General features: G+C 41.4%; 1 protein-coding gene across 1 annotated transcript; it reads right to left on the reverse strand.

The window, feature by feature from the left end:
- Positions 1 to 2,628: 2,628 nt before the first annotated feature.
- Positions 2,629 to 24,424, reverse strand: LOC121932397 (all-trans-retinol 13,14-reductase-like). The gene is made up of 11 exons (XM_042470985.1): positions 24,243 to 24,424; positions 18,497 to 18,679; positions 16,437 to 16,666; positions 14,984 to 15,179; positions 13,992 to 14,189; positions 13,450 to 13,572; positions 10,564 to 10,702; positions 8,045 to 8,154; positions 6,180 to 6,346; positions 5,696 to 5,855; positions 2,629 to 4,950 (listed from the first exon to the last, which is right to left on the reverse strand). Exons 1-11 carry the CDS (start codon positions 24,406 to 24,408, stop codon positions 4,805 to 4,807), a joined length of 1,818 nt encoding a protein of 605 aa, XP_042326919.1. The 5' UTR covers positions 24,409 to 24,424; the 3' UTR covers positions 2,629 to 4,804.
- Between the last annotated feature and the right edge of the window lie 205 nt (positions 24,425 to 24,629).

Below are 24,629 nucleotides of genomic sequence, written 5' to 3' on the forward strand. Positions count from 1 at the left end.
CAGCATAACTCCTGGCCAAGAGAATGCAAGAGACTGTAGTTCGAAGAAGTAATTTTCTCACACTGTGCCCAAGAGTGATCCTATGAAGCACATAAAGAGGAAATAAAGATCACTATTATTATTGTTGTTGTTATTATTATTATTATTATTAAGCTTTATTTATATAGTGCTGAAAATTTACGCTGTAAATTAACTTTATTTATACACTGCCTTCCCCCCAACTCTGGGTCTAAGGCAGCATAAGGATAAGGCTCACTTCACAAACTTGGCCCTGTCAATAGACAGGGAGAGTAGTTGTTGGTTTATGCATTTATTTTACATATATTCAAACAAACATTTAAATACACACACACACACATACATACACACTGAGCTCCTTGGAGGAAAGGTAGGGATATGTATACACATTACTTCCCCCATGGGCGTGTCATGAGCATGGGCGTGCATATGTATATATATGTGTACATATATATGCATAAACACACACACACACACATATACATATATCTGTATGCGTGTACTGTATATACATATTTATATCTGTATGTATATGCATATACAGTGCACCCGCGCAATGTGCAGATGCATTTGATGCTGCTTCCAGCTTACGCAGAAGCTGTGTGTGGAGGAGAACAATGGTTACACCACCATATGCACACGCCCCATTATCTCCTATGGGGCTCAAGCATAGGCAGATTTTCCCTTACACGGGGAGATCCAGAACGGATCTCCCACATAAGCAGAGGGCCCACTGTATATGTACGAGTATGTATATGCATATGTACACATATATGTGTGTGTGTGTGGGTGCATGCATGCGTGTGTGTGCACATGCATACATCACTCCTATATCTATATCTATATACAGTGCGCCTGCGCCATACGCGGGTGCGCCATACGCGGACTTGAGCGTATGCGCTCAAGCCGCGGTGCGCGCGCGTGGTGGAAGGGGCGGCACGTCCCATTCAATTGAATGGGCGCGTGCGCCCGTTGTGCCCCGCCCGCGCGCGCGCCGCCATGCCGCCGCGCACGAGCCCCATTGTTTCCAATGGGGCTCGAGCATAGGCGGAATTCGCCTTACGCGGCGGGATCCAGAACAGATCCCCCGCGTAAGGCGAGGACGCACTGTATAGATATAGATATCACAAGCTTGACATGTGTTGGCAAAATAAGACACCCCCCTCCCCATCATATCAGCTGACAATGCCTCTGGGGACATCAGAATATGACTACCCAAAGGAAATCCCCATTTGCAGAGGCAGGGCGGGAGACACAAACCATACACTGATCTGTTCACGTTAAAACAAGCACATATGCATTTTCCACTAGCTTTTTGTCCATAACATTGGAAACATCTGCTTTTCCCCCTCGCCAGCACTAGAAGTGGAAGGACTACCGGAAGCAAAATAGAAGGAAGATTGCAGTGAAGCTTGATGGGAATTGTAGTAGCTTTCTATGTGGGGGGAAAATACAAGGACCGAAGCAAACATGCATTCCACTCCAACACAACTTCAAACTGCATGCGAATCAGCCTGGGAGAACGATTTGTCAATTCGGTGGTTCACTGAATTTAGCTACTTCAGGGTTCACTTTGGATCGGGCTCAAAACAGCTCCGTAATGGCAGCGATTGCGTGTGATAATCTCTCGCGCATTAACGTGAATACACATGATTGACTCCAGAATGACTTTGAAATAAACTGCAAGTTTTCGTCATGTGATAACGGCCCTAGTAGGCTTAGACAAAAGCAAACTGTGGCATCCCTTTCTAGTTTATCTGTTCTTCCTCATTAATATCTTTTGCAATCTTAAAGTGTTAAAAAGATAGCAAATCTTTAATGTTTTACTTTATTATGATTTTATTTTTACTGCCAGGAATGGGGAGGACTTCTTGGAGGAAATCATTTGGTGTTTTTCTCCTTCATGTATGAAAATAATTTGGCTGGCAATGGGAGCTATACACCTTGGAAAGGTACTATTTCTGGCTTTGCCTCAGACAGCAAAACCCCTTCAGTTGGCCTGCTGGTAGCAAACAAAACTTATGTTTAACCTTGTGATGTCTTAGAAATTTTATCCAGATTTCCCCCAACCACTTCTTGGTTGTTTAAGGAAACAAGTGGCTAAAGTTCATGGGAATTGTTGTCCGACAACATCTGGAGGGTTGTACATTCACCATCCCTGATCTAAATGCCTCTCTTCTTGGGAATTGCTTTCTGTACATTAAAGCAGCACAACCACAACATTTTAATATAGAGAGAACTTCAAAATCTAGCATAATCTTGAGCTACATTAGAAGAGCTTGAGCCATGAAATCTGGAAGGTCCTTGAATTGCTCACCTCTGTTATAAACGAGATTCTCAAGAAGTGGAGGTGCTCTGCATTCCAACCCTGTTTAGAAAACCAATACAAGAGCTAAATGAAACCTAGTCTATGGTTCAGCAAGGCTTGAAGGCCTGAGTTCAAATCCCACAGGGACCAATCATGTTCCCAATGCTGAGTCACTACTTCTAAGATTCAGTTGCCCATCTGTAAAATGAAACATTTCACTCATAGTTCTTTTGAAAGTAATGGTCATAATATTTAACTATCACAATACAATTTTTTAAAAAAGATACAGTCTCCAGTAGGACTTACAGATATACATAAATTTATTTATTATTTAAGAGTTGTATAGTTCACTCTTTAGACTGTTCAGAGTGACTAGCATAACTACAACACTGAAAACGTTATACGCAGTCGGGGCTGGAAGTTTCCCAAGCAGTGGAGGCTGCTGAATCTGCTCTGGATTTCAACAGAACTATTCAAGATGCGGAACCTGTTTTAGGAATAGTTTCAGATAAAAGTTCAGACTGCACCATCTCACTGACATAGAAACCACTAGTCAACACTGTCTATTGGTGCATTAAAAATATAATGGAAAAAGAGTAGTGGAGAGTGATGGGGAACACAAACAGAGAGAGCAGCCAGATGCGAACAGTGTGTGAAAACTCTCTATCCAAAAGCCCTGGGAAATGAATAGAGTATCTCCTGGCCCTCTTCTCCCACAATAATTATTGGAGAAAGCAACCCAGAAAAGGGGGCAGTTCCAGGTTTGAAGAGATGCATGGCAAGAAGACCTTATGTGAGCCTCCTTTTCCCTATTTATTTAACAGGCAGCCACACTCAGTAGTAGGCTGAGAGCTGCCACTTCAATTTTCCCAGAGCTTACAACTAACACGTTATGAAGGAACAGAGGAAGCTGCCTCACTTTGGTCTATCTTGGCTAGTATTGTCAACTCTTACTGGCAGAAGCTTTCAGGCAGATCCCATTGACTTGCAGCCTGGCATATAGCCATGCCCAGTCCAATCATAGCTTTGCCAGGTTTGCCAAATTCTGATGCCAGGTTTGCTAGAAAGGATACCAGCAGTTATTCTGCAATGCAGAACTACAACAGATAGAAGTGGCACTGTCAGTATCCAAATGAATGGGTATTGAGCAACAGTCCTACACAGTGTCTATATCGGGTGTGTAGTCTGTGTATAACTTACAGGGAGTGGGACTGCACTGGACTCTTCATCCCAGAAGCAGGGCCTGTACCACTGCCCTTGGAGTTGTACCAATGCTGCTGGTATTTGCTGAAGGCTGCTTGGTTTTGCAACCCCAGATATTGCTAGATAAACTTTGTAGCAGGAATGGTAGCTTCCCCATGTTGCAGAAACAAAGCCCCCACCCAGCACCATAGAGCCCTGACAGTGTAGAAGGCAGGGGGTCTCTTCCCCTTGTGGAAAGGAAAGGTTCTATTTGCCTTTTATTGTATTTTTCAGCAGTGGTATCTCCAGCACCATGGTTTGACACAGCTGCATAGTTAAACTATGGAATTTACCAGCACCACAATAATGTGATAATGGCACCAACTTAGATATCTTTAAAAGATCACTAGATAAAGTCATAGAAGGTCTCTCTATATCATAGCTACCAGTCCTGACTCACTCATATAATGGTTATATACTAGGGACAGAAAAAATATTTGAAAAATATTTGAAAACAGTCAAAAAGATATTCCTGGAGTGTTGGGAAACCCTAATAAGAAGAATCCTAGTCAGCCAAGGGCTTGTTCCCACTATGATTTAAAGCGAATTGCTGATCAATTTATATGACCGTCATTCCCATTAGAAACCGTTTCCGATCTTATTTTGATCAATTTCTGTTGTGATAAAGTGAGGCAAATGCAAAAAATCCAGTTTTTCCAGGCACTAATTTCCTAGCAGTTCTTTTGAAAAGAATCGCTTCTGAAGCGTGTTCAACAAGTGGGAACGACAGATCTGAATCACCTCATTCTGGAGGGTAGAGAGTAATGGCAGAGGGGTGATTAAATGTGTGTGTGCAGAAAAGGCTTTTTTCTGTGCAAATGAACCAAATCCTTTTTTGTTGCTATTGTTGTTTGCACAGAATAAGGCCTAAACTGCAAGTAGTGTTTGAAAACTGCAGATTTCGATGAGGTTCTCACTGGCAGGTGAAAATGGTTTTTAAAAAAGTGTTCTTGCCTGCGAGAACAACATTTATGAAGATTTATATTCCTACTATATGCTATCACCAAGACAGAAGCAACCTGCTTCTTCTGAATGCTAGGTACTGAATAACAACAACAAAAGGGGTGGTGGTGTTGCTCTTCTCTTGATCCCAAGCAGCCTTCAGCTCGCCTACTGTTGGTTTGGGTGCTGAACTAGTTGGACCTTTGGCCTGATCCAGCAAAGCTCTTTTTATATTCTTAAATCCAGCCTACCACAGCTTATTATTATCTGAAAGGGTGACCGTGGCTGGCAGGACTAGTCTCCTTTCTTTCGATCTTGTCTCTTCAGTTTCTTCTTCAGTAGCAGCAAGTCTATGTAAAGGATGCGTCCAAGTATAGCTGAGGCACAAATCAAGCCCCCATGTAGAGCTCCTGCGAGGCCACAGCTGAAGACATCTTGACCTAGATTGTGGAGACAAAGAGTTAAATCCCAAAACAAGCCCCAGACTGTGTTCTCTTTAGATACACTCTTTAGTTACTCAGTGGCTTTTGTAGCCCTCCATGCTCTTTAACTTCTTCATCATCCATTCACACTGAGGGTCAATCTAGATATTTAGGGGAATATTACTAACATACTGTATTTATTTTTGGACAACAGACTTTCTCCGTTTTCCTTCCAATAGCCAATAATAAAACAAACCACTAATTCTAAGAACAGGCTAAGCATATTAGCCTCTATAATATCCCTGTATAAGTAGTCGAAGGGGTGTCATATTGAAGATGGAGCAAGCTAGTTTTCTGCTGCTCTAGAGAATAGGATACGGAGCAATGGATGCAAGTTACAGGAAAAGAGATTCCACCTCAACTGTAGGAGGATCTTCCTGACAGTAAGAGCTGTTCAAGTGGAATACAGTGGAACACACTCTCCCTTGGAGAGTGGTGGAGTCTCTTTCTTTGGAGATCTTTAGCAGCTGGGTGGCCATCTGTCGGGGGCACTTTGATTGTGAGTTCCTGCATGGCAGGGGATTGGACTGGATAACCCTTGAGATCTCTTCTAATTCTAGTATTCTATGATTCTGTTATTCTATTGTCTAGCTTGTCAGTAAGAGAATGAAAGTGAACCAGAGACCAGATACATGGTGTCCCCCTCACATTCTCAGCTCTATCTATTTAAAGCATGTGGTGGATGTGGGAAGCAGCCACTGACCTGTCAAATACAGATTTGGAATGGGAGTCTTTGCTCTCATGGCAGCCACAACCTGTGGCACGAAGCGGTCTACATTGTGCTCTGCACCATACATTTCACCCAGAGGAGCAGCTAGATAGTACTGGTTGCTGAGAGGAGAAGCAGCTTCTATAAATTCTACCTACAAGTGAACAGGAAAGAATAAAGGGCATGTAAGAAAGGATATAAGAAAGTATAAACAGGGGTTGACTCCCTGCAGTTGTGTAATGGCAGCAAAGCCCAGCAGTCACTACCACTTTAGAGGGAGGAAAGAACCTGTACTACTGCTACAGGTCATGATATACTCCAACCTGAACAATCTGTTGAAGCATTTCTCCTTTCCCTGAATAAATTATATGAAACTGTTCTCCCACATTTTTTGTTCATTAGTACAGTAGAGATTTTAGGGGCTATTTCTGCCCAAGCTCTACTTAAATTTTTAAAAAAGGCCCTGACAGGGTTTCACCTTGTCTCTGAGCTGAGGAAACTTTGCCAAAGCCATGTCTAGAAGATTCTGGGCAATCTCCATCTTGAAGGCATCATAGTCAGGCCCTCTGTTCTTCACACAACCTTCAGACCACTCCTGAAACCACTCATAGTGAGCCATGGTGAGAATGGTCATGCAAGAGTGCCCTGAAATTGGTAATAAATATTTACAATTAGTGCTAAATACTTACAAGTAGTAGTAAATAAAAATTACATTAAAAATAGCAGAAATTACCTTTTTGTCCCCTGGATGTGTGTGCAAATCACCTGTTGACTTTTGGTGACCCCATGAATAAGGTTTTCCTAGGCAAGGTATACTCAGAGGTGGTTTTGCCAGTGGCTTCCTCTGACATATAACCTGATATTCACTGGTGATCTCCCAGATCTTTTAAGATCTGGTTCTTGATCTGATCTCTTTAGGGTCTTTATGCTCTTCATGTGCCTTTGCCCTGGTAGAATTAGGGATGGATTGATATCTATTTCCCATTTCCAGTTTTGCATGTTTCCAGTTTTTCATTCCAATTCCATAGGAAACAGATTTTCATATGGAAGACAAACATACAAATTTACACAATTTGGAATTTTCTTTCTCTAAGTACAGCATTTTTGATGTGTTTGCTTGTGCATTGAAGGAGAGGTTTTCCAGGGTACCTACCTGACCCATATTGCACAGCTCACAGGACAACATATAGCTCAAAAAGGCACAGAGAGGGTTAAGATTTCTTTTGACCTAGGCCTGTGACCTCAACGTATTATCTCTGAAGGGTGAAGTAGGCTTGTAGGGCCAGGCAATGGTAAGAATATAAGCACATGAGATCACTGGCTATCCTGTGAGAACCTGGAGGTGGGGGTGGGAATAACCTCCTGTTCTGATATTTCATGAAGTATGGTCTGTGTGAAAGTTTCCATTTGCTTAGCAGAGAGTCTTGTAAAATCAGTTTCTTGAGAATGCACTTTGGAAGCTAGTTCCTAATACTGAGATGCCACCAATATTAACCTAGGAAATTGTGAGGTGAAGCATTGGGGCAAGGCTTGTGTGTTCCAAGACCCCAAACATATATCCTCCAGTGGTTTCAATCAATCCTCTGCTGTTCCACTTTTTCATTTGCTTTTAAAATGTCCCAGTTTCTCTTTCCTCTTCCTACTTTTCCCCTTCATCCTTCAAATGCTGCAAATGGAATTCAAGGTACAAAAATAGTCTGTACTCAGTTATTAATAACCTTTGCCCTCTTGACAATACTCTGATGTTCCTTAGTCACATGGGTCCCAATTTTCATCTGGGGAACATTGGAGAATGTGCAAACACACACTGAACTGGAGTAGGAACCAAAAGCAAAGAGTAGGAACCAAAACTTGTTACTGCTAGAGCAATAACATTTTGTTTGAAAATTCACTGTGAAAGGTGATTTTCAAGTATTTGAAGGCATATTTTGACAGTTTTATGTCTTTTTGCAGTTTTTAAAGGGAATAAAAATAATAAGCTCTGAAAAGGGATGCATTTTCAAAAACTGATCAGTAACAATGGGAAAATACTTTCTAAAAATGATAACAAATAATGGGAACAAATACCTTTTAAAAAGTAATTTTCTAAGCTTTATCTCTCTCTCTCTCTCTCTCTCTCTCTCTCTCTCATACACACGCATGCACACACACACACATACACACAGAGAGACACATAGGCGTGAATTCTGTTGTTAGACCCACTGAAAGAACTGAGTTGACACACCATTCAACAAATGATTCAGTGGGTCTACTCTATCATCATTCAGACCATAAACAATAATAATAGAAAATTGCAACTTCTTTTCTATCTATTCCTTTCCAATAGATAAAAAAAAATGATACCAGGATGCCTTTCTTCATATGTGGGATCCTTGGCTGATGGGAAGGTGACGAACATCATAGGGAGGTTGGTGCTCACCTCTTCTCTGGGTAGGGAAAAATACTTTGTCATCCTGCAAATGAACAGAGTTAAAACTGGTGGCAGCAGAACACAGCAATAGCAGAGATGGAATAGTCTATGTTGAGGCTGGTGAGAGCTGATCTTTTATTTTAACCCACCAAACTGTGAGAACCTCATAACATTAAGAACTCTGGTCTGGGCTTTCTTGTTTTCTTTCTCCTTCCAACTTTCTTTTGCGTTATGTCTTTTTATGGCCGGGACTATCACTCTTGAGACAGACATACAGCCATGTAAACCACTCTAAAAAAAACCTTATGACTTGCAGCAGTGGGCATAAAATGAAAGGAAGGGAGTAAATAAGGTAGACCTGGCCCTGAATATCATGTGCAGAAACCTCTCAAGTAAATATGGAAGGTTATGATCAAGTATTCATGGGCAACTTTAAAATCTATAATTGATAGCTGGAGCAGAATATCCAGCTTGGAGGAGCAAATCATATTGTAATTATAGTAGAACCATTCATGCAAAAGCCAATATAATAATTAATAATTTGTTTTATTTATATACCGCTATTCCAAAGATCATAGTGGTGAACAGCAAGTAAGCTAATTAGAAAGTAAGCTAACAGTCTGGGTACTCATTTTAGCAACCTCGGAAGGATGCAAGCCTGAGTCGAGCGAATATGCCAGAATCATATGGCATGATGTCAAAATCTAGTAGATATCTCACCCCAAATAGTAAGGTGCTCAGGAAAAAAAACTTGGAGGGCTGAGTGAGCAGGCCTTTTAAGAAGGAACTAGTTACCTTAGTCATTACTCTGATCACTTAACAGATTATTACTTGTTGCTGTTACTACAAGTTATTGTTATTCGAGTTCACCCAAGCAGCCAGTTCTGATATTGCACCTTCACAATTTTGACAAAAAACATTTCCCACCCAGACTCTCTTTCTCTTTCTGATGATGGCAGCAGTCTCTCGTTGGGCAGAATAGAGATAGAAAAGTACTTTAAAAAAAATTCCCAGCTAATCTGAATCTCTAAATTAGTTTATGTTCTCACTGTGTCCTCTCTTCCTCTTCGTTTCTGGCTGTCCTCATCCTCCTCTGCTCCTTGCAAACTACACAACACCTCCCAAAAAGTGTCACAAGGCTGCAAATCTGTTATGTTCCATGTAAAGGTAGTGAATTACTGCCCTGGCGATAACATCAGCGGGGGGGGGGGGCATTTTTGAGCTAGTTACTGCAAAAAGTACCTATCTACCAAACCATTAAAAAATACTTCCTAGCTCTGCAAGTGAGGCAGGAAGAATCAACGTCAGAGCCTGTTGTGGAACAAAGCGTGGACTCTGTCTCAATCCCCTAATAACAAGGCAACACAAAGAAAAAAAAACATCTCTCTCTATGATCTTAAGTTTATGCCATCTGTTCTAAAGAACTCTTCCCTATAAAGGCATAGAGAAAAGTCCGAAAGCTGGGGCAGGAAGCCTCAGACCCAAAGACCCAAGTAGACTTGGGCCTAGGTATGTGGTCTTAGACCAAGTTTCTCTAGCTCTGTGCACTGTTGGCTCTGACCCTCTCCACTATCAGCACGTGGCCCTTATAGATTGCTTCTCAGGGAACATGGCCCTTGTCAGGCAAAATCATTTTCTATCCTTCCACCTTCTATTCTCCTATTTCCAACCACAATAAATTGTTTCAAGATTGGCATTCTGTTAGTGGAGGAGCCAGCGTGGTGGAGTAGTGGTGGAGACCAGGGTTCGAATCTCCACTCAGCCAATGCAAACCTATTGGGTGATCCTGGACAAGTCACACTCTTCCAGCCTCAGAGGAAAACAAAGGTTAAACCCCCGCTGAACAAATCTTGCCAAGAAAACCCCGTTACCTTAAGGTCACCACAAGTTAGTGACTTGAAGGCACACAACACACAGCAATCTTTCTAGTGAATTATGATGGCGTAAATCCAATTTTGTCAGTCAATGTGAAGATCAGAATTCTGTTCCCACCAAACAATGTGCTAAATCCACACCAAATCCACTTCTTCAATATGGCAACCCTCTCCCAAGATGGCCATTTCTCTGTCAGTCGTGAGTAGAGAGAACAGCAGAGATGTGTCCAGCTATTTTTCTTTAGCTGGCCACACAATAAAAATGTTATCCATAGGGAATTCCTGAGGATCATTGGGAGTTTTCTGAAGATGCTTGTAATCAGCTAAATAATATTTTGGATTCATCTCTGCTGCTACCTCCACAGTCTTACAGCAGCTGATGTATCATAGCTACATGCCAGAGATATGTCTCCCAATGCAGGATCTCAGCCCAAATCTTCCTTTAAACACCTCATCAGTTCAAGATGGGCAGTGCCAGTAGCTTCCTCACCTTAGCAAAAGTCACCCCTTCTGATCTTTAAAGAATAGCAAAGAAAATTCTGATCTTAGACTGGGGTTTGGGGAAAGGTTTTACTTACAGACTGTCCAGATCACCATGTTGGTAAATCCAGTAGTTAGTTGACTTGAGACCAAGCTCTTCTTTGGTCCCTCGAAGACCCACAAAGACTAGGAAGGAGCCCATCCCATGCTTGACCATGCTAAGCCGAGATTGGATCTCTAGGTGAATGACAAAAGAAAAGTGCTGAGAAACTGGAAACCCATTCCATCACAAATTAATTTTCCTTTTGCCCCTACAACTGCACACCATGTACAGATACCCATCTGCCACCAGGTTTTTTCACAAACACGCCACAATGTTCATGCCCCAAATAGATGGAGCCTTCTTTGAATATGAATCAGAGCCTGACTCAGTTGTGAGCCTGAAGGTACAGAAGATCATGCCATGTCAGTCATCTCTGTGCCTTCCAAGGAGAGTCCTGAGGGATCTACACCTTGAGAAATGGGGAACTCTGTTCTCTATCACTAGGCCTGAGAAACTGTCAATGGATAAAAAAACAAGCAAGATCAGGGTCTCTCAAAGAATTGCTCAAATATCAGAATAGAGAACAGATGCTTCAGTGATGACTGTAATTGACAAGCTGGTTCGTGTGGGCAGATGTCATCCTAGTCTTAAACTCTTTGAGGCTTTATAACCAGCTAATAACCAACACCTTAAACTGATCTTTAAAACAAATAGAAATCCAAGGCAGATGGATCAAGATTGGAATGCAATATTAGCTTGTACACTCCTTCCTTCTCCTCTCCTCTTTCATTTCAATTCTCTCCTCTCTTGGGCAACTACAGTTAAAAATAAAATTAAAAGCCTGCTTGGATAGTGTCAAGTTCCTGGATTTAGTTGTATCTGGGTAACAGGAGTTTCCTCTTGCTCTTCTGTTCAGATTGGAAAGAAAAAAGAGCATTTTGTCCACTAAGGAGTTTATCGCACTGACTTTTAACCTGACTGCTCCACAATGGGATATAGTTGGGTTGTGGGATTTGGTTCGGAATTATTGCATGGAAAATGCCACCAATGCTGCCAGGCGACTGCATCCCGGCTGAATCCTGGCTCCCAACCATGCTCAGCCAGTCGATTTGTGAACACGGGAGCTTCTAGGGCCTCTGTTTTGCAAATCCACTTCAAACCACAGTTCTAAATTATGGTTTGGGGAGCAGCAGTGCCAACATAACATTTGTCTCATTCAAATGTTATGGCAACCTGTCATTTGGGAAAACTAGGGAATGTGCAAGGAAAGCAAGTGACAGAACAGGGACAAGCAGAGGGCTGACTGAATTGCACCGACTGATGGTCTGATGATTTGCAACAGATAGGCGACGGCTTTTAATTTCCAGCTGTTGAATGATAACATCAAAAAGACTTTCCCAACTACTCCTTAGCTCCTTAGCTTTCTGAAGTGTAGCATCTCAGGTGTCAATTTGTAATTGAACATGCGGGTGCTCCCAAGGCATAGCTTCAGTGGGCATTGGCATCATCCTCTGAGCCACCATTCTGTACCTAACTCTGTAGCTTGTGGATGTAGAAACACTAATTTAAACAAACAAACCATCAAACCATAGAAGTTGGTGCTTCCATTGCAGTATGGTAGTGAATCTGCTTCACGCTTTAGTCTGAAGTCTAAAGGATCCATTAAAGATGCTGAACCTTAACCCTAAAATAAACCCAGCACCTTGCGTAGCTTATTTACTGATCTTTTAACTTTATCACACTAGCCTGTTGTCACACAACTATCACGCTGAAGCAAATAAGAGCATAACTGTTTGAAAACAATCACTATTACACTCCTCTGCAACCACACTATTATTCTGCTTTGGTGATCCATGGCCCCATGCTTGCTCTTCTGCACCATCTTACTAGCCTCACCTTCCTCCCCATGTATGCCCTACCCAGTGCATGTATGCCTTTCAATTTTTTTTATTTTAATTTCTGCCACAACTGCACTATTACACAAAATGATTTAAAACATTAACGAAAAGAAATCAAAAAGGAAAGGAAAAGTACCCTCAGCCTGCTTGGGAATAGCGAGAAGGAGAGGGGGAGGGAGGGAGAAAGAAGGAGAATCAGGTCTATTCAGACCATGTGACTGCTGGAATATTGGAATTGCAGCAGAAATAATAATGATGATGATAATAATAATAATAATAATAATAATAATAATTTTTATTTATATAGCGCCCTGTGGTGAACCAATCCGGGCAGTTTACAACATTAAAATAACATACAGCATAAAAACAATATATTTCCCTCCCCCCTTAAAAAGTTATTAAACTGATAAGAAAGAACTTATCATACCAGAGACAGTAGGAGGAAAACAGCAATACTGGGAGCCATTGATGGGAAAACTCATCAGTGAAAAGGTACAATCCAATGATTGAAAGGCAAAGAATGACAGGAGAGAAACAACTTCATGTGATAAGTACTGGTCAAAGACTGCTGTAATTGTAATTGACCAGCCTCTTGTGATAAAGTCCGAGGAAGCCATTATCTACCACCAAGAAAAATGAAATAGATCCCACAGTCCTGTAGTCTGCCTATCTTTGTTACAGGAAAAGAAGCATGGAGATAACAGAACACATGGCACATTTCAAGGTGCCTCACCATGGTTTTAAATGTTTTCTGAATCAAAATGAGACCACAGTGCTATCTGATCTGGGTCTTGGAATGCTCTTAGGTTTTGTAATCCCCTCCAGACTCTGTCATTCAGCTTACCTACCTAGCATTACAGTAACCTCTGAGAAGAAACCACAGAATAAGCAGTAGCACTTTTCCTGGTACTGACCAGATCTAGTCCTGCTTAACTTCAGAGATGGAATTAGAACTAGTGCTTTCCAACAGTCCTTGTTGCCTGTATGACCTACAGGATACTGAAAGCCATTGTGGAAGAAAAAAAAATTTATGTGTGCTTTACCTGGTTTACTTCGGATCTGAGGAGGCAACATTTTCCCCAAGGTATTGAATGTGCCAGCATCTGAGATCACCAAAGGAGCATAAATGTTTACTTCACCACCTTGGCCTTTCTGAACACTCACACCTATAAAAGATTATTGATCAGCAAAGATGTACCAATTCCATACATGTCTATGCAAGTTATCCAATCAGGGGCATGCTACTGATTAAGGGACAGATACATCAACCAATCATATGCTTGAGAAGGCCTGGAGCCTGACAAAACCTCCTTCTCCATTCCCCCATTGGCTCTCACCCCAGTCCATCCTTTTCTTTGATTTCGAGCCCCATAAGCAGGACAGCCCCAGTACTAAATGTTACACTAGCATCGATTCTACTCTGACATTTCTTCTCCTGTGTTTTTCAGCCCTACACAGTGCATCTACACTGTTAAAATAATGCAGTTTAACACCATGGCTCCATCCTACAATGTAGATGTACCCTAGGAGAGCTGTAAGAAGAGGAAAGGAACAAAGCCACTATTAAATCTCTTTTGAGACTCACCTATTGCTGTGCCACTTTCTGAGAGCAAGATTTGAATTACACGGGCCCTTGTTAGAACAGCACCTCCAGATTGCTCAATGACAGGGATCATGTGAAAAGGAATTTCGCTAGAGCCCCCTCTTGGGTACCATGCACCACGCTTGTAGTGGTGGATCATAAGAAGATTAATCAAGAAGCTTGAGTCTTTGGGAGGAACTCCTGTGAATATAGTTGGAGGAGGACAGAGAGAGAAATTGAAAAAGAAACCATGGATGTTTGAAGCAACAACATTAGAGGTGTTCTTTTTGGTAGGCTGATCTCATTTCCTTGATGGCTGGTGGGAGCGGCAGTGCAGTAACATCTGGAGGTCCACAAATTGCCTGCTCCTAGTATGGAAGTTGGAACTCGGAACTGAGGCATAGTCTATGGGGTAATGGCATTTCTCAATATGCTCAATGGGAAATGGCAAGGAAGAGGCTTCAGTCTAGCTAAGAGCAATGCTGAAGATTAGGGACCATTTCACACTACACAATTACACTCGTCTCTCCACATTCACTGGGATTAGGGGCACAGGATCCCTGTGAATGTGGAGTGCGCCGCCATAGGAACTAAAGGGATTTAAACTTACATGTTTTTCTCATTTGCTGGGGGGGGGGGGTGTTCAGAACGGATCCCCTGCATATAGGAAGGGCCCACTTTACAATAACAGTGCTATAACAATGTAGTGTGATAGTGGTTCTTTTCTCCAGTGGATGCCGCCAATTTTGTTTTACAGCTCTCCCAGATCAGGAATTTTTTTCTACCTTCCCTGAAGATGCAAAGAATTGAGCTCTCAAAAAGTGTGTGCTGTACAATGGGGATATTTCATCTCTACAAAAGGCGATTTTAGAGGGGAAATCCTCCATGGAGAACAATGATGAAAAGATCAGCAGAGAATGAATAGTGACACTAATCAAAACTGTGACATTCTGGAAAAAATAACCACCAAGTGACACTGATCACCCTTTCTTCACCATAGAAGAAGTAGCTGAAAATAGCTTGCAGGTCCTTATTGGAAGTCAGCTGGGTTGCCATTTTGCTGTGGCTGGAACATGCCAATCTGAAAACAGGGGAAATCCAGTGAATGAAGCCCCATTGGATCAGGAACATAGACAGCCACAAGGGAATCATCTTCAGAACAGCCAGCAAAGCCACATGCTTCGATACTGTCTTTGAGGGGAGAAAAGAAGGGAAAGACTTAGTTAAAATGTTTCCATACTCAGCTGAGCTGAGATTGTGAACCTACATCCCCAGGCCACTATCTGTAATCTTATTAGATTGTAAAAGTCTATACAAAGAGTGGGATGAATTTTTTAGTTTCTTCCCTCCTCCCTATGTTTAACTGCTTTTTAAAAAAATCTCATATTTTTCTCTTTGTGAAGTTTTTTTTATTTTGCTAAGTTTTTATCAAAAATGAAGTAAACTTGAAAATCAATGATACAGCCATTTTCGTCTGTAGAATCAGCTTGTAGAGAGATCTTGTAGACTTTTGAGACTAAGTGAAAGAAAGACATTGGAAGCATAAGCTTTCATAGACTAAAGTCTACTTTCTCAGATGCATATGGTGTGGAAGCCAGGGACAGACACATAAATCAGACATTAGGAATGGGAATACACAAAAACCAGTGGCAGACTGGTTTCAGTCTCCTTGGGCATTTCCATCTCAGACCTCAGAACAGCAGTCCTTGAACACAAAAACTACAAAGGCAGATTAGAAAGAGAAGCAGCAGAACTGGAGCTCATCTACAGTCCCTCAGCAATGAATTGGAAAAATATAATGGCTTCCTGGCACACTACACACATTTCAACACTATCTGACCTCATGGAGGTGACCTACACTCATCTATCTATTCTCTTCACCTACAGGCTAGTTTCCAATGTCAAACTGGTCTTGCCACTTCATTTCCACACACAAAGGCTAGTTCCCAATGCCTTTGTTCACAAACAACCATAGTTAAAACTGGACTTGCCACTTCATTTCCATATGCAAAGGTTTTTGAATTTGAACTGCCATTCTCACATACCAATGGCATATATATGTCTGTCCCTGGCTTCCACTCCACTATATGCATCTGAGGTTTATGAAAGTTTATGCTGCAACTTCTTTCTTTCAGTTAGTTAGTCTCAAAGGTGCTACAAGATCTCTCTACATACTGAAAATCAACAGCATACAGCAAATAAAGCACATCTATGCAGCCAAGATGGATGTTATCTAATCTGAGTCACATGCCCTAAGGAACAATGGCTGGTTGTAACTTTGGTCTTCTGGGCAAAAAAGTGTTGAAGTTCACTACTCAAATGCAGAAAAATTACTCCTTTGGACTTCAGTTCCTGGAATGCCTGGGAGTATTGTAGATGTTATAGTCTAAAAATGTAACATTTCCCCCACCTCTGTGCCTAGTAAGACCTCCCAGCATTTTCTCTCACCTTTGATAGTCTTATAAACTCTTTGATGACCTCTTTCTCTTCTGGGAATTGCCTCTCCAACTCCTCCCCAAAGGCCTTCTTGCCACAGTAAAGTGTATAGTCCTTGTCCCCAAGGGTTATGATATCATAGGGATCCTCCAACTGAACCCAGTCAAGATGCCCATTGGTGAGCTGGTCCATGATTACCCGCAACATGCCATTCTTGTGCATTTGTCCTACATAATGGATGCCTAAGAAGAGTGAGGAGACCATAAAGAGTGAGAAAAAAAGAAAGCATAGACATTTTTGGATAAGAATTTGAGCAGATAGAGAAACTTTCCCTTTTGGCCATTGTTAGGCTGCTTGATGTATTCAAAAGTCTTCCATCACAAAAAGTGAATGAAAAGAAGGTCTTGGGCAACATGCTGTTAATGACATAACCCTGCATAAGTGTGGCTAATGTTTCTATTTGGAGGGAGGGAGGGAGGGAGGGAGGGAACTACTCCCTAGCCTTTTGTGGGTTTGAGGGGCTATATGGCCGTGTGTGTGACTCTTGGTTGAGAGGAAGTGATTTACATGTTAACCTCTGTGTTGATCTGTTGTTGAATGGCAAGGCCTCATTGTGTCCATTTAATTAAAGACCCATTGTCTGCTGGGAAATCCGCCTGACCCAGGGTGGTTTTCATTTGCATGGGCTTGGGCTTGATTTTGGTGTTTTTCAGGACTGGTAGCCAAACTTTGGTGGGATACAGACCACCCAAAAAGGACTGTCTCCCGACGCCCTCGTTTGTTGCGCGAGGCAGCTGCAGCGGACAAACTGCGCATCTCCCTCGCGCAACAAAAAGAAGCTGCAGAAAGTGGCTTCTTTGCGTGGCACCATTATGATGCTGCAAGGCACCAATGGTGCACTTGCGGCGTCATGAAGGTGCCACGATGTGCAGATCCTAGGCGTCCATCATGTCAAAATGGCGGCACCCATGTGTATAGGGCACTGCCATTTTTACGCCCCCGTCATGTGCAAGGGGCAAGGGGCATTTGAAAGTGCCGCCCCTCGCATGTGACGGGGCGCCTCATAGCGCCCATTTAAATCGGGCCTTTGTTTACTTTAAGGGTTTCTTTTCTGTTGAAGGTGTTCATGTGTTTATGGATTTCAATGGCTTCCCTATGCATTCTGACCTGATAGTTGTTGGCATGGTCCAGAATTTCAATGTTTTCTGATAGCATTTTATGCCACAATGGTTTATAACGTGTTCTACTGATGATTATTTTTCTGGCTGACCCAATCTGCATTGTCTCTTGTGTTCTTTGATTCATATTTACTCTGTGTTTGGTGGTCCCTATGTAGACTTGTCCACAGCTGCACAGTTTGCAATAAACTCCTTTAGCCCCGAGAAGGTCTCTCCTGTCTTTCACTGAGTGCAGAATTTACTGGATTTTTTTTTAATCGTCTGGAGGTTGTGTTTCTTCACCAGTTTCCCCATTCTGTCTGTGACTACTTTAATGTATGGTAAAAATACCTTCCCTTTGGATGGTTGTTTGTCTTCACTCTTATGGGGCTTTCTGGGTCTGGCAGCCCTTCTGATATCTGAGCTGGAGAAACCATTAGACTGTAGAGCCCAGTCCAGATGCTTCAATTCATGGGGTTCACAGATCCTTCTTGCCCAGTCTACCAGTGTTTTTATTGTGCTTCTTTTTTTGTTCTGGGTCATGGTTGGAGTTCCAGTCCATAACAGTGGTGGTTAATTTCCATGTCAGTGGAACAATGAATCTTCTCCAGGTTTCAGTTTAGCCTTCATAGAAACTACCCAGAGTGCTGAAATCTTTTACTAAAATAGGTTCAGAACCTTGGACAGATCTGTAAAAACCATGGCAGATTCACCACTTCACTGTTAAAGGAGTCATCAACTGCCACTGAGCCAAACATTTGTTCTGCAAATGTGGGCAGGTCAGGATGTATTACAGTTTGTAAGGAATGTAACCTATTTAGGCATCTGAACATTTTGTGCATGAATACAACAAGGCATCTGACTGGGTTTCCCTCTTCAAACTGTGGCACATTTCACACGAGCTTTAACACTTACCAACATCAAATTCAAAGCCTTTCTCCTGAAAGGTGTGACAACATCCTCCGGCCTTTCTGTGCTGCTCCAGCACCAAAATCCGTTTTCCTGCCTTGGCCAAGACAGCTGCCACAGACAGACCTCCAATGCCACTTCCAATAACAATTGCATCTAGGTTGGGAGGCACTTTATCTGGGGAGAAACCTAGGAAGGACCAGAAGAGGAAAGAAGAGAATCAGAGGCCCACAATTCAGCATGGATGGATTTCATTTCAGTCTGGTCTTGATGAATTTATGTCTGTCACTTGTAAGGCAGCTACAAACCATGTGGTCCTCTGCATGCCTAGAATAGATGTATCTATTGAATTTGGGCCATGTGAAAGGAGAAAACAGCATTCTAGTCCATTCTTGAATATACAGAAGGCATTATTATTGTCATACCTGGGATGAAAATAATTTAAGCTTTAAGAAAATCAACTGCTGAAGAATATGAAACTGATATATTTTCTGATCCTTACCTACCACTGAGTTCTTAAAGTGAAGAAATCAGTTCCATGGGATTGCAGCCCCTAATAATAAAAAGTCCTATCTCTTGTGCCCATGGACTGAATTGGTTGAATTGATCTTGCCTGTAAGGACCAAAAGTTGGGCCTTTGAAGTTGATAAACATTTGTATTTTTCTTTTGTTCTGCTTGCTTCCAAGGATCAGCAAGTGACATTATTTCCCTTCCCACCCCACATTTATTATCCTCATAACAACCCTGTTCATTGAGAGAAATAGAATAGATCAAGACCACTAAGAATATTTCATGGCTGTGTATTAAATTTAATCAAATCATTATTGGTTCTAGTTCAAGATAACCCTTAGACCATATAGCCCAAATTTCCAAGCTAAAATAGGTTTTATAGGATAAATCAACTGAAGTTTTTTTTTAAAGATGAAAAAGTGTTTATGGATTTTTTTGAGGAATAAGAATATGAACGATGCAGTAATTTATGGGTGGTTATGGGTATTAAGAACCCTAGTAGGATTATTTAGTTGGGTATGTAATGGTAGAATAATATATTTTTTTTCCTTTTTAGTTTCTGTTTTTCAACCATTATTTATTATTATTATTATTATTATTATTATTTATATAGCGCTGTAGATTTGCACAGCGCTGTACATAAAAACAACAAATATAAAAGAGTAAACCTGCCAATGGCGTACAATCTAAGAAACGATAAGATAATACAAATAAAATATATAGCAATACAGGAAATGGTTCAATAAAACAGGCAACAAAAGAACATCAAATAGCAAGTGACAATTATGCGATGCCTGGGAACGCTTCTCTGAACAGGATGGTCTCCAACTCCGTTCTGAAGCTGGTTAAAGAAGTGATGGCTCTTGCTCGCGGGGGAAGAAGGTTCCAGGAGTGAGGGGCAGCAAGTGAAAAGGGGCGAATCCTAGATGGGGCAGAGGAAATCTTGGGCTGGGACAGACGACTTTGACTACTAGAACGGAGGGCCCGAGTGGGAAGGTGAGGAGAAAGAAGGTCTGATAAATAAGGGGGGGCAGCCCATGGAGGGCTTTAAACGTCGACAGCTTCGATTGGGGGAACAGGGCCAGAGCCCTTTTGTATTTTAGTTACCTACTGCTTAGTGTTTTGATTTACTGTATCAGTATTACTGTGTAGTAGTTTTAGTGTAGCTTAGTGTTAGGTTAGTTTTAATTCTAGTTAGATATACACTTATCATTAAATACATATTCGTACCTTGTTTTCTCTCTTTTTTAAATGTTTTCCTCTCCCAACTTTTCTGAATATTTAGTACTTTAACGAATTGTACTTAAGACTTTAATTTAAAAAAGTATAGTCCAAAATACTTTATCTTGAACTGGCAAGTTGGGCAATGTCATGGAAGGAACAATGTTGGGATGTCAAAGAAAAGGATGCAATTGTTTTTACCTTCTCCCCATTGAGTAAATCAAAATTTCTAATTCTTTCTGTTGAAATTAGGAAGAGATTTTGAAGGGTGTTTATCAGAAAACAACCAAACTGTCTCTAATAATTGGTTGTATCTTTGACCTCCATCCTTGAGGCGGATGGGTTTTTATAACATGTATGTCTTTGTCCACTGCTGGATACTTGCGCAAAGTACACCTTTATTGGAATGCATTTCAAAGGTCATCCTGTCCTCTAAGCAATATCCCCTAACAAAGAACATATCAGTCCCATAAATCAATTAGTGACTTGTCTAGCAGGATCACTAAACCAAACAGTGACATAAATCAATTAGTGACTTGTCTTGTGGGATCACTGCTTGTTGTTAAAAACAAACTTGGATCTGGAATGGAATGGAGATGGAGAGGGGGGGAAAGGAAATCCATGGTAATGAGCAAGACAGAGGTCTCCATTCCTAGTCACAAAGCTTTCTGAAAGTTTCCTCTATCTTGTTGGTTATTTAATTGGAAAGTAACTGCTTCCTGTGCAGAAAATGCAGTGCAAACTTTACAAAGTCCCCAACTACAGAAATGTTGTGCAGCAAACAGTTTTTCTGCACAGAAAACAACATTTCTACACAAGAAAGTGCATTTTTATGCAAAAATACGTTGTTCCCTGTGCTGAAAATGCTGTTTTCTACACAAAATAACCGTGTGTGAATTTTGCATAGAATAAATGCTGAACCACAAAGTTTCTTCTCAGTCCAGGATTCTCCTTGTCAAGGCTTCCTGACACTCAAGAAATATGTTTTTGATTTTTTTAAAAAATATTTTCAAATATTCTTTCCATCCCTAGTTATAAGTATATAAAGAAAGTGTACAGTTGGCCCTACATCCACAGATTCAACCATTCACAGCTTAAGAATAGTAAATATCTATGTAGACAGATATAGATATCCCAAAAGCAAATCTTGATTTTGCCATTTTATATAAGGGACAACATTTAATACACCATTGTATATACTAAGACTTGAGTATCCACACATTTTTGTATCCACAGGGGTCCTGCAACCAAACCCTAGTGGATACCAAGGTCCCACTGTACTTGTTCTTGTTATAGTAATTCATGCAGGATAGTAATGTTCAGTTACTCGTTCTGTTGTAACAAGACATTTTTTATTTGCGAGTACTCCATCTTAACCCTACAACAATGGTCCCACTATACTGGTGAGCTAGCGATCCATGGATTTGACTGTACACAGATTGCCACATCCCATATCAATGGTGGCATGTTTTTTCCCATCTGTGGAGAGGGGGGTTAAACTGAACCTCTGCAGATGGCAAGGGTCAATTGCATACAATGGGCCCTTGGTATCCACCGTGGTTTAGTTCCAGGACCAACTCTCTCTCACACACACACATATCAAAATCAATGGATGCTCAAGTCCCATTATATACAATAGCATAGTAAAATGGTGTCTCTTATATTAAATGGCAAAATCAAGGTTTACTTTTTGGAATTTATTTATTTTCTAATATTTTCAAGCTGTGGATGGCTGAATCTTAGGATAAAGTATCCACACTGAAAAAATAATCTGGTTTGATCCCACTTTAAGTGTCATGGCTCAATACTACGGAATTCTGGGAACTGTAGTTTTATGAGATATTTATCCTTCTGTGGAGTTTATCACATGGGGGGGGGGGGGGTCCTGAGCAAAAACGGGATTTAAAAGCTGGAAAAAACCTGCAAAAGCAGATTGATTTTCACACATGCCGTTGTTAAAGTGGTAGTAACTCAAACAGAAAGTAGACAAAAGTCACTCCTTTATACTTTTGGGATTTTCCAAAAGTAAAAAGGACCGGCTTTTGTCTACTTTCTGCCTACTTTCCATTTGGGTTAGCATCACTTTAACAAGACATCATGTGAAAATCAACCCACAGTTTTTTTCCAATTTAAACCCTCGTTTCTGCACAGAATTTTTCCCATATGATAAACGTCTCTATCAAAGAGCTCTGGTGCCTCAACAAACTACAGTTCCCAGAACTCCATAGCACTGAGCCATTGCACTTAAAGTGGAGTAAAACCAGATTATTTCTGCAGTATGGATGCAGCCCCAGAGGTGAGCCAGGGTTTCTCTACTTAAAATAGTAAATTTCTTTAGTTCTTTCTTGTAAATAAAGTTTGTCCTCTTTTTCTTTGCCACACTCTTTTTTTTAAAAACCACACTCTGAAATTGCTCAGTAACACATGTCCTGGTTTTCAGTTGTGAAATGTTGGAAGGCATGGAGCAAGTCAGGAAAAGCTTGTAGTATACTCTCAATTTATCCTGATTTGGATGATTGGATGAATCCTCTGTCATCCCACTTTCTTCAGTTGCTTTAAAATGTCCCCGTTTCTCTCTCTGCTCCTCCCACTACCCCTTTGTCTTCAATTTACTTCAGTTGCTGCAAATTGATTTCAAAGGAAAAAAGTAGTTTGCACTCAACTCAGTAGGGAGGAGAAGAGGAGGCAGAATCCGACTGCTGCAGCCTTTCCTATCTTTTTTTACAATTATTTTTATATCCATGTTTTACATTACATTAAAAGACAATGCCTGTTCAAATATTTAGCCCATCCTATCTTGTGCATTTTTTCCCAGTTAGTAACTTTTGCCATCTTGACCACACTGTGATGTTGCTTGGCCACACAGGTCCTGATTTTCATCTGTGAAATGTTAGATGCTATGTTGTAACTGATGAGCAATGCAGAAGAGGTCTATACAATTTCCCTTCAGTCCCCACACATCCAGCTCTGCAATAGCTTAAAATTTCAGTGGAGCATTTGGAACTACAGTTTAGGCATCACCAGAAAAAAGGGAGAAGCAAAGTTACCATAGAAATGCAAAGAGCACAACAAGTAGAGGAGTTGTGTGTGTGTGTGTGAATGATTTTAAGTGTCCCACTCTCTGCATGGCATAGTGGTTTCCGTGTTGGACTAGATACTTTATCAGACAGGAGGCTAAGTGCCCAAATCCTATGCAGAACCAGGATTTAAATCCAGGAACTCCCGCAAAAGTGGGATAATTTTTCAGACACATCGGGGGCATTCAGCATTATTCCAACATTAACCCGCACAGAAAGTGGACAAAATCAGCTGCTATTTACTTTTGGGATGCCCCTTTTCTGTGTGGGATTCCCTACCCTCCCCCCAACATCATCTGAAAAAGATCCTGCTTGTGCAGGATTTTCCTGATTTAAATCTCATTTCTGCATGGGATAAACTCCATAGGATAAACTCCTAGGACTCTGGAGACTACAGTTTGATTCCCAGCTCAGCCAAGAAACCCACTGGGTGACCACGGGCAAGTCACATACCCTCAGCCTTTGGGGAAGGCAATGGCAAACCTCTTCTGAACCAATCTTGCCAAGAAAACCCCATGATAGGTTTGCCTTAGGGTTGCCATAAGTCGGAAATGACTTGAAAAAACACAACAACAACAAGATCCAAAGCTATGAATGGAATGAGAGCACAGCTAATAGAAGAGTTTTGGGTGTGTGAATGATTTTCAATGCCTCACTCGCTGCTATGCTAGAAATTTGAGGAGTGAAGTAGCACTGCATTTGGGGGAGCCAAATTCTTATTTGGGGGGCAATGTTCCCATTTTACCTCCTCCCATAGCTTCACCACTGCAGCTGAGCACACCATGAGATCTGGCCATGAGATCTGAGAACAGTGCCCTCTCCCCAGGTTCTATTCCAGCAAGAGTGCCAAGACTTGGATCAGCTCAGTTTTGAGTGATGACATCCAATCCAATCAAATTGCAAGCCGATCCACTTCCTGGCTGGATCACCTAGGTTCGCTTACCTTTCTTGAGGACCTTTCTGCGAGCTTCCTGGTCTGTCACTACTGGTTTTGGGGACTGCACAGACTCCTGGCTGAAGGGGTTCGGCCCCTTGCCATGGATATGATAGAACAAAATTAACCCAGGGATCAGAAGAACCAAAAAGAGCAGGAGTAAATACTGCCACATGACTGCCTGAGTCTTGTGTATGTATGTATGAAAGAGAGAGACAGATGGAGGGGAGTTCAGTACTCGACACACTGCACGGACTGGGCAAACTTATCCAATTATCATCTTTCATGTGATCATCTGGGCATCTGGCCAACTAGGAGGAAAGATACACATGTAACCCTTTGCTCCCCAATAGTGATCTCAAAGGTCCAGGGTCAGTTCAAAGTATTTTTGCTGCC

This window comes from Sceloporus undulatus, chromosome 6 (assembly GCF_019175285.1).
Source record: "Sceloporus undulatus isolate JIND9_A2432 ecotype Alabama chromosome 6, SceUnd_v1.1, whole genome shotgun sequence".
Taxonomy (NCBI): domain Eukaryota; kingdom Metazoa; phylum Chordata; class Lepidosauria; order Squamata; family Phrynosomatidae; genus Sceloporus; species Sceloporus undulatus.

Bases quoted from the DNA above. Each gene is read 5' to 3' on its own strand.
- LOC121932397 (XM_042470985.1), bottom strand. From the start codon at position 24,408: ATGTGGCAGTATTTACTCCTGCTCTTTTTGGTTCTTCTGATCCCTGGG. The intron at 14,190-14,983 runs GTGAAGAAAGGG...CTATATTCACAG, and splicing joins TTTCAGCTACTTCTTCTATG to GAGTTCCTCCCAAAGACTCA. The intron at 5,856-6,179 runs GTGAAACCCTGT...GTTCACTTGTAG, and splicing joins TTCCTCAGCTCAGAGACAAG to GTAGAATTTATAGAAGCTGC.